This window comes from Anabrus simplex, chromosome 6 (genome assembly GCF_040414725.1).
Source record: "Anabrus simplex isolate iqAnaSimp1 chromosome 6, ASM4041472v1, whole genome shotgun sequence".
NCBI classification, from domain to species: domain Eukaryota; kingdom Metazoa; phylum Arthropoda; class Insecta; order Orthoptera; family Tettigoniidae; genus Anabrus; species Anabrus simplex.
In genome coordinates, this window is record NC_090270.1 from 155694851 (window position 1) to 155708624 (window position 13774).

Sequence of the window (13774 nt, forward strand, 5' to 3'; positions counted from 1 at the left end):
ATTACAGCCTTATGGTCACCTATTCCTTCAATTACCTGAGTTTTATCAACAATTTCCTATGGTTTAACCAAGAATACATCTAGCAAATTATTGAGACGTTGGTTCTTGTACTACTTGTGTAAATCCTCCCTCCCAAATTAACTTATTTGCCAGTTTCTGTTCATGGGCTTCACTTGCAGCTCCATTCCATTCAACTTCAGACAAGTTTAGATCTCCCCCAATTATTACCGTATCATTATTGTTTTTATGAGTATAATCTATTATTTTCTCAAATATTTCCATGTCTCTTTCCTCTCTTCCAGGCCTATATGTTCCTACAATTCCCACCTCCTTAATATTATCACAGACTAATTTTATCCCTAATATTTCATCCCTTTCATCAGTAAACCATTCATGTGAACAATAAGTTTCCTTCACCAGAATAAATAGACATTTCTAAAACTCTTACATAATCTCTTGATTTTTATATTTACATCATGTACAGCTTTGTTCACACATGAGTCCTCTAAAAGGTCATACGTGGGTGGCACATTAACTACAATTAATTTTTAGTCAGGTAGTTTGGAAATCTTACCTCTGAGAATCGTAATTAGTTCCTCACCTTCATTTGCAGCAATGTCATTTTACCACTCAAAATCACCACATAATTGTCCTTCTCTAACACAGGATCACAACTTGAAAGGACGTCTTCAGTTCTGGCACCTGGTTTTATTAGTCCTAAAACCTCAGTTTCTGGATTCTGCAGCTCATCCTTGATGCCTTCTGCCATACCCCGCCCTTGACTCTCTGCGTAGAGATGAATCTTTGGCGATCTTGACTTTCGGTTGGTTTTCTTCTTCTGTAGCTTACCTCCACTGGATTTAAAATTATTTGGAAAACTTGGTGTGTCTTCTTCTGGAACTTGCTGCAATAACTGAAATCTATTTTGGCACTGCAAAGAGTTTTTTCCCGGTTTTAAGTTGTACGTAGTTTCTCCCATATGTTTAACATTAGGCCTAAAATGGCTACGCATCACATCCGTCCACGGCGATCTTTCTTCTCCAATGTCTTCTTTATCTTCCAGTTTCTTTATTCTGTCCTTTAAGCTTTCATTTTCATGTTTCAGAGCGCATAAGTCTTCTTGTAGCACTCCTAAAATCTTAATTATAGTTTCGTACTAAAATCTTAATTATAGTTTCGTAAGTCTCTCTTTCTTGTTGTTCTGCCTCACTATCAGTTTGTTTACACTCGGGACACAGCCACTCACTTTCTTCAATATCAGTCCTATTTACAATATTTGCACAACGAAAATGGTACCATTCATCACACTTACGACACAGAATCCCATTTTTAACTACTGTTCTGCATCTGCCACATTTTTCACTGCATCTTACACCATTATCTACTACGGATATCACAGACTCACACACAGTAGTCGCCATCTTGGAAACCTCTTGTGCGTAGTACCACATTGGTAGGTACACAATAGGTTTGTGATTAGTAGTGACAGTATATGAATAAGGGTGGGTTTTGAAGTACCTGTGATTAGTACCACTCTATGAGCGACACTATGTGTCTGCCTTTGCCTATGATTAGTACCCACTATGTGAAGAACACCACGGGATAAGAGTCCCTGTGATTAGTACACATATGTGAGTAACACCTAGGTTTGTGGTGCCTATAAATGGTGCCACAATGTGAGAAACACCATAGGTCTGTGTTACATGTGTGCATTACATTACCTATGAGTAGTACCATAATGTGTGGAATACCGCAAGTCTATGCTACTTTTGATTAGTTCCGCAACATGGCAAATACCATGGTTCTACTTTCCTAGCAATAAGTACCATTATGAGGGACCTGGATTTTGGGCCCCTTTAGACTACATGCATCGTTGATTCAGTGTTGTGCTTTAGAAGCAGTCCCTTGGTCAGTAATACTGTTGTTTAACACATTGCGGGTCGAATCCACTGATAGTTTTAAATTAATGTCCATCCATTTATTCTTCATCGTCACGTTTTGAATTCTGGTAAGTGGATGATTTTGGACTTTTAAATTGTTATTACATTCTGTACCATTTGGGGTCAATGACCTAGATGTTAGGCCCCTTTAAACAACAAGCATCATCATTTCCGATGAAGAAGGAAAGATAAGATCCGAGAGAATGAAGAAGTACTGGGCTGACAGGTAACTGAAAAATTCTTTGTATAAAGTTAGCTAGAGTGGTCCAATGAAGGCCATAAAATGTAAATTATAATATGAAAAGCAAATCCACAGCCTGTTTCCAGTTATTCGACCAGGTCAGGAATGGAATGAATGAGGTCCCCATCTAGCGGCGAGGATAGGATTTGTGCTGGCTGTCGAAACCTGTCGCACTCCTCTAGGGTAATCATTAGTGACTGACAGATGAAATGAAATGATGTTGGAGAGTGTTGCTGGAATGAAGATGGCAGGGAAAACCGGAGTACCCGGAGAAAAACCTGTCCCGCCTCCGCTTTGTTCGGACAAATCTCACTTGGAGTGACCAGGATTTGAACCATGGAACCCAGTGGTGGGAGGCTGGGTGCTGCTGCCTGAGCCACAGAGGCTCATTAATAATAATAATAATAATAATAATCACATCCTTCAAGAAGAGAAGACTCTGCTTCTATGGACACATTAAAAGAATGCCACCAGAGAGAACAGCCAAGCGAATTCTGGAATACATGGAGAACAGGAAGACACAAACTAGCTGGCTTAAAGGGGTCAAGGAGGATATGGAGGAAAATAATATATTACAGCAGGTAGTATACAACAGACAGGAATACAGAAAAATCATCAACAAAATTAAGGGATTCCAAGATCATAGCAAAAAACGGACTGGCAACAACTGGTGACGAGAACGTAAAGAAGCCCACTCCGAAAGGATGAAGAAGTACTGGGCCGATCGAAAGAGGAAGAACCGTAAATGAATGATGCTTAACGTGGTCCATAGCAGACCCATTCGAAAACAAGAATAATAATAATAATAATAATAATAATAATAATAATAATCATCATCTTGAAATAAATAACAAAAAGTGAATGCACCATCTCTAAGATACAAATTATTAGTGATACTCATTTGTATTTACTAGATATTTTCTTTCCTAAATAGATAACAAGTTGTTAGTGCCTTCATCATGAATTTCTTGTTTTTAACCCTAGACCGGGCGCGCCAATTTCTGTCACACTACCGGGCGCGTGGTTGACTTTGTCAACCAGTTACGTTTTCAGTTGTTTACAGGCTTCCTATCGCATGAACATTTAATTTAATGGTGTTTTATCTTTTGTTTCAATGTTATTCTCGAAATAAAATTAAAAACTTGTATTAGTGATTAATATGAATGTACTTAAAATGGATAACCATGAACACGTGAACTAATTCTGATAGGGACATGAATACTGCGCCTATTTAAAATGAGTTAAGCACTAGATACATAATTAAATTAAAATAATGGACATATTTTAATATTTGCACAATTATACATTAATAATAATTTCGTGTGGCTATTTCTAGCCGAGTGCAGCCTTTGTAAGGCAGTTTGGGTGGCATCTGCCATGTGTAGGTAACTGCGCGTTATTGTTGGGGAGGATTGTGTTAGGTGTGGTGTGTGAGTTGCAGGGATGTTGGGGACAGCACAAACACCCAGCCCCCGGGCCACTGGAATTAACCACTGAAGGTTAAAATCCCCGATCCACCCAGGAATCAAACCCAGGTTAAATTCCCCCGACCCGGCCGGGAATCGAACCTGGGACCCTCTGAACCAAAGGCCAGTACAGTTACCATTCAGCCAACGAGTCGGACAATTATACAATGAAATGATCAGATATAATAGCAAAAACGTGGCTGGATGAAAAATGAACTTTGTCGCCATGTCCAAGAAATCTTTCACACCTTATCGCCTGAGCAATGCCATAATTTCACTGCGATTCGCAAATTTAGCATCGCGCTCATGGCTGTAATTCACTTCCTCCCGCTTCCTAGAAATGTATAAACTAGTCCAGTATAATAGTTCATCGACCATCTCAGCGCTAATCAACTGCATGAAACAGTCAATTTCTGTTGATACCTTCTTCGTCTCCCCTTCCGGTCCTGGCAGTATTTTTACAATATTCCTCGCTTTGACACTCGAAGTAAGATTTAAAAAGTCTGTCTTGGACCACATTGTTCCTCGATCTCTCCCGGAGATAAATTCCGTTTCATTATCGTCTTCATAGATCCCATGGTACGAATCGGCCACTTGCACCGTATCACTGTTATGATCCTGATCCGATACGTTTATAATTTCCTCCTCCCCCATCCTAAAAATCCGAGGCAGAGTCCTCTATTTCATCGGACAACTGGCTCAAAATATCAGCTATATCTTCATCATTGACAAAACGAGACCTAAAATAGAAATCTACTACATGTAATTACACCTGACTTTGCCTAATCACCCAAAAAGTACAGAAGAAAGGAAATTTTAAAGAAATATTACTTACATGACCAGGTGCGCAGTTGACTTTGTCAACCAGCTTCGGGTTCCAAGAGTTTGCTCGAGATAATTACACACATATCTCTTCCACTGTTGTCGAAACTCTACTGAAGTGAAGGTCAAGAGTGAAAGAAAAGGTATTAGTTGCGAAGTGGTGAAAGACTGACAGTTCTAGGAATTACGGCGTAAAATAGCGCACTGGTTGACAAAAACACCAGCGCGCCCGGTCTAGGGTTAAAATTATTTTTTATGAGCTTTAAATGAAAATTGTTACATATATGGCACTTGAAATACTGTATATTAAGATTTGCAGAACTCTGTTTACTGAGAAAGCTGTACAAAATGGGTGACCAGTGTCAAACCTCACCTAGGAGGACACCATTAGATTGTCAAGAATCACCAACTAGACAGTGATAATGATTCAGGAACTTGTCAAATTCATTAAGGCAAGGTACATATCCATCTCTGGACTAAGTGAGACCAGGTGAAAGGGAAGAGGAGAAAGGATGCAGGTGAAAGGATACAGGCTGTTTTACTGTGGAGGACCAGGGGAAAAGAATGGGGTAGATCATATCTTAAGAAAGGGTGTACAAGAATATGTGGAAGAGGTTAAATACTAAAAAGTTTTAAAATTTGCCATTTCTTACTTTTATGAAATTAGTTATTCATTGTAATTTTTTTTAAATCGGTGTTCAAAATTTTTGCTTGATCATCTGTCAAATGGGAGCATTTCAAGGTCAGTATTAAGAGTATACCATGTGTAATTAAAAGAAGAGAATGAAGGTCCTTCACTAGATGACTTAATGTCACTTCACTTGTTTGTTTGGAGGGTTTTGGGTTTAATTCTCGTTACTTCCAGAAATGTAAAATTGTGGTTAAATATGTGGTTAAAGGTACATGCAGCTCACCTCCATTGCAGACATACCTGAAAAGAGCTACACCACCTCAGCTTAAGGACACGTATTTATTCAGTTAAGTTAATTAACATGATTTTGTAGATTATAACATTCAGTCAGTTCTTTGAATCTGAATATAATTAACCTGAGAACTTTAACAATCATGTAGAAAGAACTGTTAGAGTAAAGTAGTCATGTTTTCTAAAATATCAATATTTTGGGACACTGAAAATGTCAATCTTCACAAAATGGATGGCATTTACACTGCCACAAACTTATCAACACAGACACAGAATGGAATACAACAAGATGAGGAATTGAAGCAATGTTCAAATCTGAGAATTACAACTTGGAAGGTGGATCAATCAAACAATTGAACTGGGAAGGTTTGAAATTTAAGAAAGAACATTTTACGAATTAGCTGCTGAGTGATGCTGTTAAACCAGCCGATTGTAGGGAACACATACTTTTGGAAGAAAAATAGACCAAAGATTATCAGTAGGGAACAGAGGACCAAAAAGAAATGGATGTTGAAGAACTGGGATCAGTGAAGAGAAAGCCTGTCTATTTGAAGACGACAGTGTATGAAAATGTAGAGGTTGTTCTTGTTCTTTTTGTTTTGTTTTTGTTTGTTCTTGTCTCCTCTTTTGATTGTTCCCTATTCCCACTCTGACCTGTGATTTTGTTCATCCCATTGTGTTCATTTTTAATGTTCCACAAATGAATGTAACAGACTGTATCCTTCTTACAGATCCTGAATAAGGTTAAGCCCCAGCATGCATTTGACATTGCTGTGTATGGGGACTACATCTTCTGGACAGATTGGGTTCTGCATGCTGTGATCCGAGCCAACAAGTACACGGGTGATGATGTGGTTTGGCTACGAACAGAAGTACCACGTCCTATGGGTATCATTGCAGTAGCTAATGACACCAATGATTGTAAGTCTCGTAAACATGTTTTATTATCTAGTTTTCCTTGATCTAATTCATGTAATTCTTTTATGTTGAATGATTAACCATTGCTGCCTGTATTGGGGGAAAAATACCAATATTTTGCACTTAGATTCCAGACCTCTGTTTGAGTTTAATTCCAAAGAAATTCAGTTGTTTAGTGATTCTCTAAAATGTAAACTTACTGATGTTTTGATCTATATAAACAGATGATGATTTGTGCTTTCAAAGAGAAGTCTCTTAAGTATGTCAAGTTTAGAAACCATAGGATGGTGGTGCCTGGCTGTGACATGATGGACATCTAATTGAATTGTACAGGAAGTTCTGTAACTCAGTTGCCTGAGGTGCTCAAGATCACACCTTTTTCTGGCAGAGATAGTAGGCATTTCAAAGTGCCTAAGTGTCATTAGGCTATGTCAATAGATTTGTTAGCCTGGTAGGCCCTTGAATGTTTCTTAAGATCATTCAAAGTTGAGGGGTATACACTCATGTAGTTATTGTGAATCATCACAATGTTTGTGATTCAAGAAATTTAAACCAGTTGTTTGTAGAAAAATAGGAACATTTAGAGGAACACATAACAGGATAAACACAATGACACCGAGCTCGATAGCTGTAGTCGCTTAAGTGCGGCCAGTATCCAATATTCTGGAGATAGTAAGTTCGAACCCCACTGTCGGCAGCCCTGAAGATAGTTTCCCATGGTTTCCCATTTTCACACCAGGCAAATGCTGGGGCTGTACCTTAATTAAGGCCACGGCCACTTCCTTCCCACTCCTTACCCTTCCCTGTCCCATCGTCACCATAAAACCTATCTGTGTCAATGCGACGTAAAGCAACTAGCAAAAAAAAAAAAGACCACAATGACACATCATTGTGACAAGAACAAGGACAGTCTCCACATCTTCATGTACTGGCATCTTCAGATTGGTTGGCTATCTCTTGTCAGCCCCTGACAAGCTGATTTCTGCCTCCCAGCTTCATCAGGAAGGTGGGTATCAACAGTCAATGAGAGGCTATCTGGATGTTGTAGGATAAACACAGAAAAGAGAAGAGACAAAGAGATAAAGATGAACACAGTTGTTTAAAATAAAAGCTTATGACCAGGGAACGAATTTATATGTATTAATAATTATTGAAATATGTACATATATATTTAGTTATTTTTATTGAAATATGGAATTATACATGGACTTAAAAATACACACATAACATTAATTTCTATTTAATATCAAAGTTCAAAGAAGCTAAACAAAGTAGATCTACATGCAACGTAATGTTATACTTCTCATTTTAATATATTTGAAGAACACACAATCTTTTATTCTCTGTTACCCAAACAATGGATTACAAAATGTTCTTTTAAGTGCTGGAAAGTGAAGATTCTCCTATTATCTCTAAGGACAGATTTATATTGACTGAAATTGCGGTCAACATCAGAAGAGGTAATGGGGGCATAATTCAACTTCACAATATCTGCTGGAGTTGAATCCAATGTTAATTTTACACTTAAATCTCCACACAGCATTGCAGCAACCTTTGTCATTTCTTCATATCCAGGGTTCTTTGAAAGTACAGTGGCCATCTTCATGTTTTATACATCCGCAACTTTACCTGTACCACAATTTAGTTGTTCCACAGTTTTATTCACAATTTCACAACTTTCAGAAAGTGAGAGATGCGAGTTTTGGAGCCGTTTTAGTGTTTTTGCATGAAAAATTATGATGAATGTAACATTAGTCATTTCTCACACTTGTATCGCAGACAACTCTTTTTGCAGCTTCAATTGAGGCTGCATCTTCAGAGTCCATGGCACGCAGAACGTTCTTAATGCAGTCTATATATTCAAAATAATATTCAATCGCTTGCAGCCACGTACCCCACCTAGTTAGAATCGTATTTGGCGGCGATGGAATCTCTGGGCACATTTCTTTCAAAAGATTAACTGTTCTGTGGGCTTTGAGAAAAAAAATTCACTGAGAAAATCAATAAATGTACTTTGGGGTAACTGCCTCTTACCACTTCTGCCACACGATGAAAGGCATGTGCTACACATGTTAAATGAGTCATCTTAGGATATACAACACATATTGCTTCTCCAGCTTTTATCATATGAGATGCGGCATCGCTAATAAAAGTTAACACTTTATTATACTTAACGCCCTGTGGCCAGAGGATACCCATAGCCTCACTGAACAGTTTTGCTATAGTTTTGTTATCGCACTTTTCTAGAACATCACAGTGTAAAAGAATCTATTTACAATAATCTTCGCTTAACAAACCAATGATTACGTTACCAATTAGCCTGCCTTCTTTGTCTGTCGTCTCATCAATGGAAACCTAAATTGGACCGTCTTTAATCTCTTACCTTATCTTCGGAACAGTTTCATCGTATATGTCTGAACAGTACGTTTTTATGAACGTTGACTCATCCGGGACGGATCGTTTAGTATATTTCTCGAGGAATTCCCCGAAGCACTATTATTCAGTTTGAAGAGAGGTATGTCAGCAGTGATGAGAGTACAGCAAAGATCGATGTTGAACTTGGACGTTACACTGGAAGTTGCTGGTTGTGTAAGAAACAACTGTCTCTGCTTGGAATCTCGTTGTTTGTTAGCCTGGTGTTTACTGGTTGAAACGTGCTGTTGCACAAGGAACCTTTGAGTAGATGTCACTGTACAATGACACAAATTACAAAATAATATCGTACTGTCAGTTGATAAACTTTCTTCTTTAAATTCTGATACGTAACTTTTCAATTTTAAACTGGTTGACTGAACTACTTTAGGCATATTGTAACAACGTTAATGTCTTCAATGAATATCAATATACAACAGCACACACTGAAAGTACAAGAACACTATGATCCGTCTCACTGCTAATTCAAACTGTGAATGACTGGTAGTGAACTAGATGGAGTTATGAAGCAATCAAAGGGAATGCCCGAATTACGAACTAATCCGAAAACCACTAGCACATCGTCGATGAATGAGATTTCCCTAGTTACGAAATTATGGCACAGACACAGTCGATATTATGTAATGCAGCTTATCAGTGCTGTACGTGTGATTCAGATGGTCATGGTACTGACCGGCTGATCTCCACCACTTCGGGGCTCAACCTCTCTCTTTCTTCGCACCACCTATCAGATTATTTTATCAGCCCAGATGTGGACAGGCGTGATAATGACCTGCATACCAGTTAAAATATTAATTTTTCAAATATAGATTTTAAATTTATTTCCCCATTATTGAGAGGACTGCTAATTTAATATAATTTAATACTTTTTAGCCGAAATATGGACTATATTGATTTTAATGACGAAGAATATGGAACATATGTCTTGAACTCCAAAATATGGAAAAATATGGAAAATGAATACTCCATTTTTCAGCTCCACGCGTCATGATTCGTAAAGATAATGCAACATATAATTAATTTTAGCTTCCTAAAGAGATATGTATTTACATATAAATCCGTTCCCTGCTTATGACTTTTAGTGCTGGGAGTGTAAGAGGAATTGTTTGGTTCAATTCTATAGCTGCTTTTCCTGGGACACCCCATGGTGGTATGCTGCATGTACTGCTGTGTGAGTATGCTGTCTCTGGGTAGGAGTGATTGTACAGGCTAGGAATGAAAAGAAAGCAGCCATGGCCTTGAGAAAGGTACCATCCCGGTGTTTACCGAGAGTTGAAATGGAAACCACAGACAACCATTTTGAGAATGACTGTTGGGGGAATCGCCCTGTCTACAGAACTAGCAACAAAAAATGGTCATGCTGCTAATCTGTTCAGGTAAAAGACTAGGAACAGAGGACAAATACAAAAGCATAAAAGGAACCCAATGGGTCTACATATAAACCATTTGTTTTGTTGGCTTTATAAGACACTTGCAAATTCTCTTTCCCACCTATCATCCTACGGTAATGAGTGCAAACAACATCTAGACATCTAGACAGGTACCATTGTGTTCAGGGAGACATGATCAATGATTGTGAATCGCAGATTATAATAATAATGATCAATTTTTAAGTGCCTCTAACTACTTTTATAGGTTCTTTAAGACTCTTAGGTGACAAAAATATTTTCCCATAGGAGTTCTTTTGCATGTCATTAAATCTACTGACAAGAGACTGGCATATCTGAGCACCTTCAGATATCACTGGACTAAGCCAGGATCAGACCTGTCACAAAGCCCGTGCTCTACTATCTGAGCCACTCAGCCCTGCAAGAATCATTCAAATAATTACACGTCAGAGGAACTTGCATTTAAAGTTGTTGATATGTACTCTGCTCTGTCTCGGAGGATATTATGCTAAGATATCTTAAGACATCTGCTGAACCACTGTCATCATCATCAATTTGCCCTTCCATCAAGCCAGGTAGGGTGTTTGAAAATGAGCATCTTCCAAAGTTGCCTATTCAAAAAGATTTTATTGTCCATGACAGATTCCCACTTCCATCCTCTTCTCTCCACGTCTTCCCTCAGTTGGTCCATCCATCTCCGTCTTGCTCTTCCAGCTGGTCTTCTCCCTGTTATTCTTTTTCCCAAATAAGCACATGGTAACCGTGTGGTATTAATTTGTTTAACATGTCCAAACCATTTAAGTCTAGATAACCTAAGTCTTTCCTCCAATGATTTATTTAGACCTAGGTTAGATCTGATCTAATCATTTTTCACGTGATCAAGTCGTGTCTTTTAGAAGCAGTTCTAAGATATTTCATTTCACAAGCTTGAATATGTAAGGATGGGAATGATATATGACTTGTACAGGATCATTTTTTGTTCTTTGTAGGACCTTTTCATCCCATAGTAGGTGTCTAATGATACTGTAAATGTTAGAACCTTTGGTTACTGTGTTTGTTTTTCTATCTCAGGTCTGTTATTACTAGCTATTAACCCTCTACTGCATACTGTTGCCTTTAGGCAACAAATAACTTTTCACCTGTATAAATGGATAAATATTGTAGACAGAGGTAGTTTTACGGCACACCTTCAACTGTACAATCAATTAAACACATATCCCAGTGATGCCTTGTTTTTTTTTACATAACATAAGTCAAAACAGCCCTACAACCAAAGGTACTCCTTCCACCCTGTCAACATCCACACGAACCAACCACCGTTTATTTTACGTGGGCCCTCCCCATCACATTACCACAGGCTTCAGGAGTACCTCTGGCTCAACCTCAAAGACATTACCGACCTACGGTTCTGCAAGTTGTACTTGCACCTTGCAGTATGTACCCATGGCTAGTAGGTAGTAATGTTCGGTCTTTGAATGTTAAAAGCTTAGCGTAAAATCGTGAAAAATCGTATATATATTAAACTATGGCAATCCACATCACATATGAGTGTTAAGCTATTAGCCCCAGTTAAGAATTGTTGGTACATCTAATACACTGTAGTTATACCTGTAGTTATATGTCGCATTCTGTATTATATCTGCTGATTTTCAATGCTACCGTTTTTGATGGATTCAATTTCATTCCATAATTATCAAACTTCTAACACCATGCATTCAGATTATTTTACACTCCCTCGTCTGTTTTATCCCATATTGCCACATCGTCTGCAAACATCAGAGCTTGAAGATCTTCGTTACCTTTTCCTTTTAGTTCCTTGAAAATGGGTATCCATAACTACTATGAATAGAAGAGGTAATAAGGCACTTCCCTGTTGTGCTCATTTGGTTGTATTGAACCATTCAGAGTGTTCATTTCCAATACTGACACAGCTTTTGCAATTAGTATATATCATTTGGATCTTCTTAATAAGGTACTCCGGTACACCAAGTTTTCTACGACTTTTCCCAATAGATGATCTAGGAACATTATCATACGCCTTTTCAAGATCCATAAACACAATAATTAGGTCTTTTTCTCTTTCTCAGTATTTCTCTGCCAACATTCTCAAAGCAAATATCAGATCTGTTGTGCTTCTTCCAGCTCTAAAGCCATGTTGTTCCTCATCTAAGATAGGCTCTAGATATCCCTTACTCTGGCTTCATGATTTTAAGGCAATGTGATAGGAGGGTAATGCCTCTGTAATTTTCACTTTTGCTTCTACTCCTTTACTTAAAGATAGGAACTATCATCCCTTTTGTCCAATCTTCAGGTATTTTGTTATTATTCCATATTGTTCTGAGAACTCTATACAGCCACTGTATTCCTGGTGGAGCACCAGCTTTAATCATGTCAGCTGTAACTTCATCAGCTCCTGCTGACTTACCACTTCTCATCTTATCGATAGCTTGCTCTACTTCTGTCCATGTAATTGGGATATCGTCCTCTATTGTTTTCTGTCCTACATCCTCAGTAGAGATCTCATTAGGGCCATTTAGGAGCTTGTCAAAATACTGTCTCATTGTGTCCCTGATATCTTTTATAATGTGAACTATATTCTCATCTGCTGTCTCCAGAGCTGTAGTTGCTTCTTTATCTGATCTTTTACTTTTTACTATTCTGTATATTATTTTCATATTCCCTTTACTGTCTTCTTCCAGTTTAGTTGTAAATTCTTGGCAACTTTTCTCCTTTTCTTCCCGTATAATTCTCTTGACTTCCAACTTCTTGTATGTATATTCTTTCGCCATCTCTTCGAATTTATTGTTGTCTGTTGATTTTTCTGTCAGACATAGCCACATCAAGAGTGTTTTTGGCTTTATTCCTTTTTGTTATGGCTTCTTTGACTTTATCATTCCACCAAGATGTTCTTTTCTCTCTTAACTCTTCTGCTTGTTCTTTCACATATTTTATTTACACTACCAACCAGACTTGTCTTAAAACCATTCCATTCTTCATTACCTCTCTTTGTGTCTGTAATTGGTATTTTAGTTCTGATTTCCTGTTAAAACTTTTGTTTGACTGCCAGATCTTTCAATTTCCAGTCTTTGATTCATGGTTTTTTCTTCTTGTTTACTTTTTGCTATTTGCTTTACGTTGCACCTACACAGATAGGTCCTATGACGATGATGAGATAGGAAAGGCCTGGGAATGGGAAGGAAGCGGCCATGGCCTTAATTAAGGTATAGCCCCAGCATTTGGAAATGGGAAACCACGGAAAACCATCTTCAGGGCTGCCAATAGTGGGTTTCGAACTCCCTATCTCCCAGATGTGAGCTCACAGTTGCGCGCCACTAACCGCACGGCCAACTTGCCCGGTCTTGTTTACTTTAATAATAGGTTTGGTGACTCTTAGGTCTGCAATGAGGACTATGGTCACTATTAAGGCTCTCATTAGGTATCACCTGTACATCGTGCACCTTTTCTTCACTTGCTATTTTTTGCTATTTGCTTTATGTCGCACCGACACAGATAGGTCTTATGGCGACGATGGGATAGGAAGGGCATAGAATGGGAAGGAAGCGGCCATGGCCTTATTTAAGGTACAGCCCCAGCATTTACCTGGTGTGAAAATGGGAAACCACGGAAAACCATCTTCAGTGCTG

At 38.3% G+C, this 13774-nt stretch overlaps 1 protein-coding gene across 1 annotated transcript in view; it reads left to right on the forward strand.

Annotated features, from left to right (window-relative positions):
* The window catches only part of LRP1 (LDL receptor protein 1), a 744558-nt gene that overhangs the window by 352560 nt on the left and 378224 nt on the right, over positions 1–13774 (forward strand). Inside the window, exon 40 of the mRNA XM_068228249.1 lies at positions 6123–6312. Within this exon, the coding sequence (XP_068084350.1) occupies positions 6123–6312 (190 nt within the window). The remainder of the gene's footprint in view (positions 1–6122; positions 6313–13774) is intronic.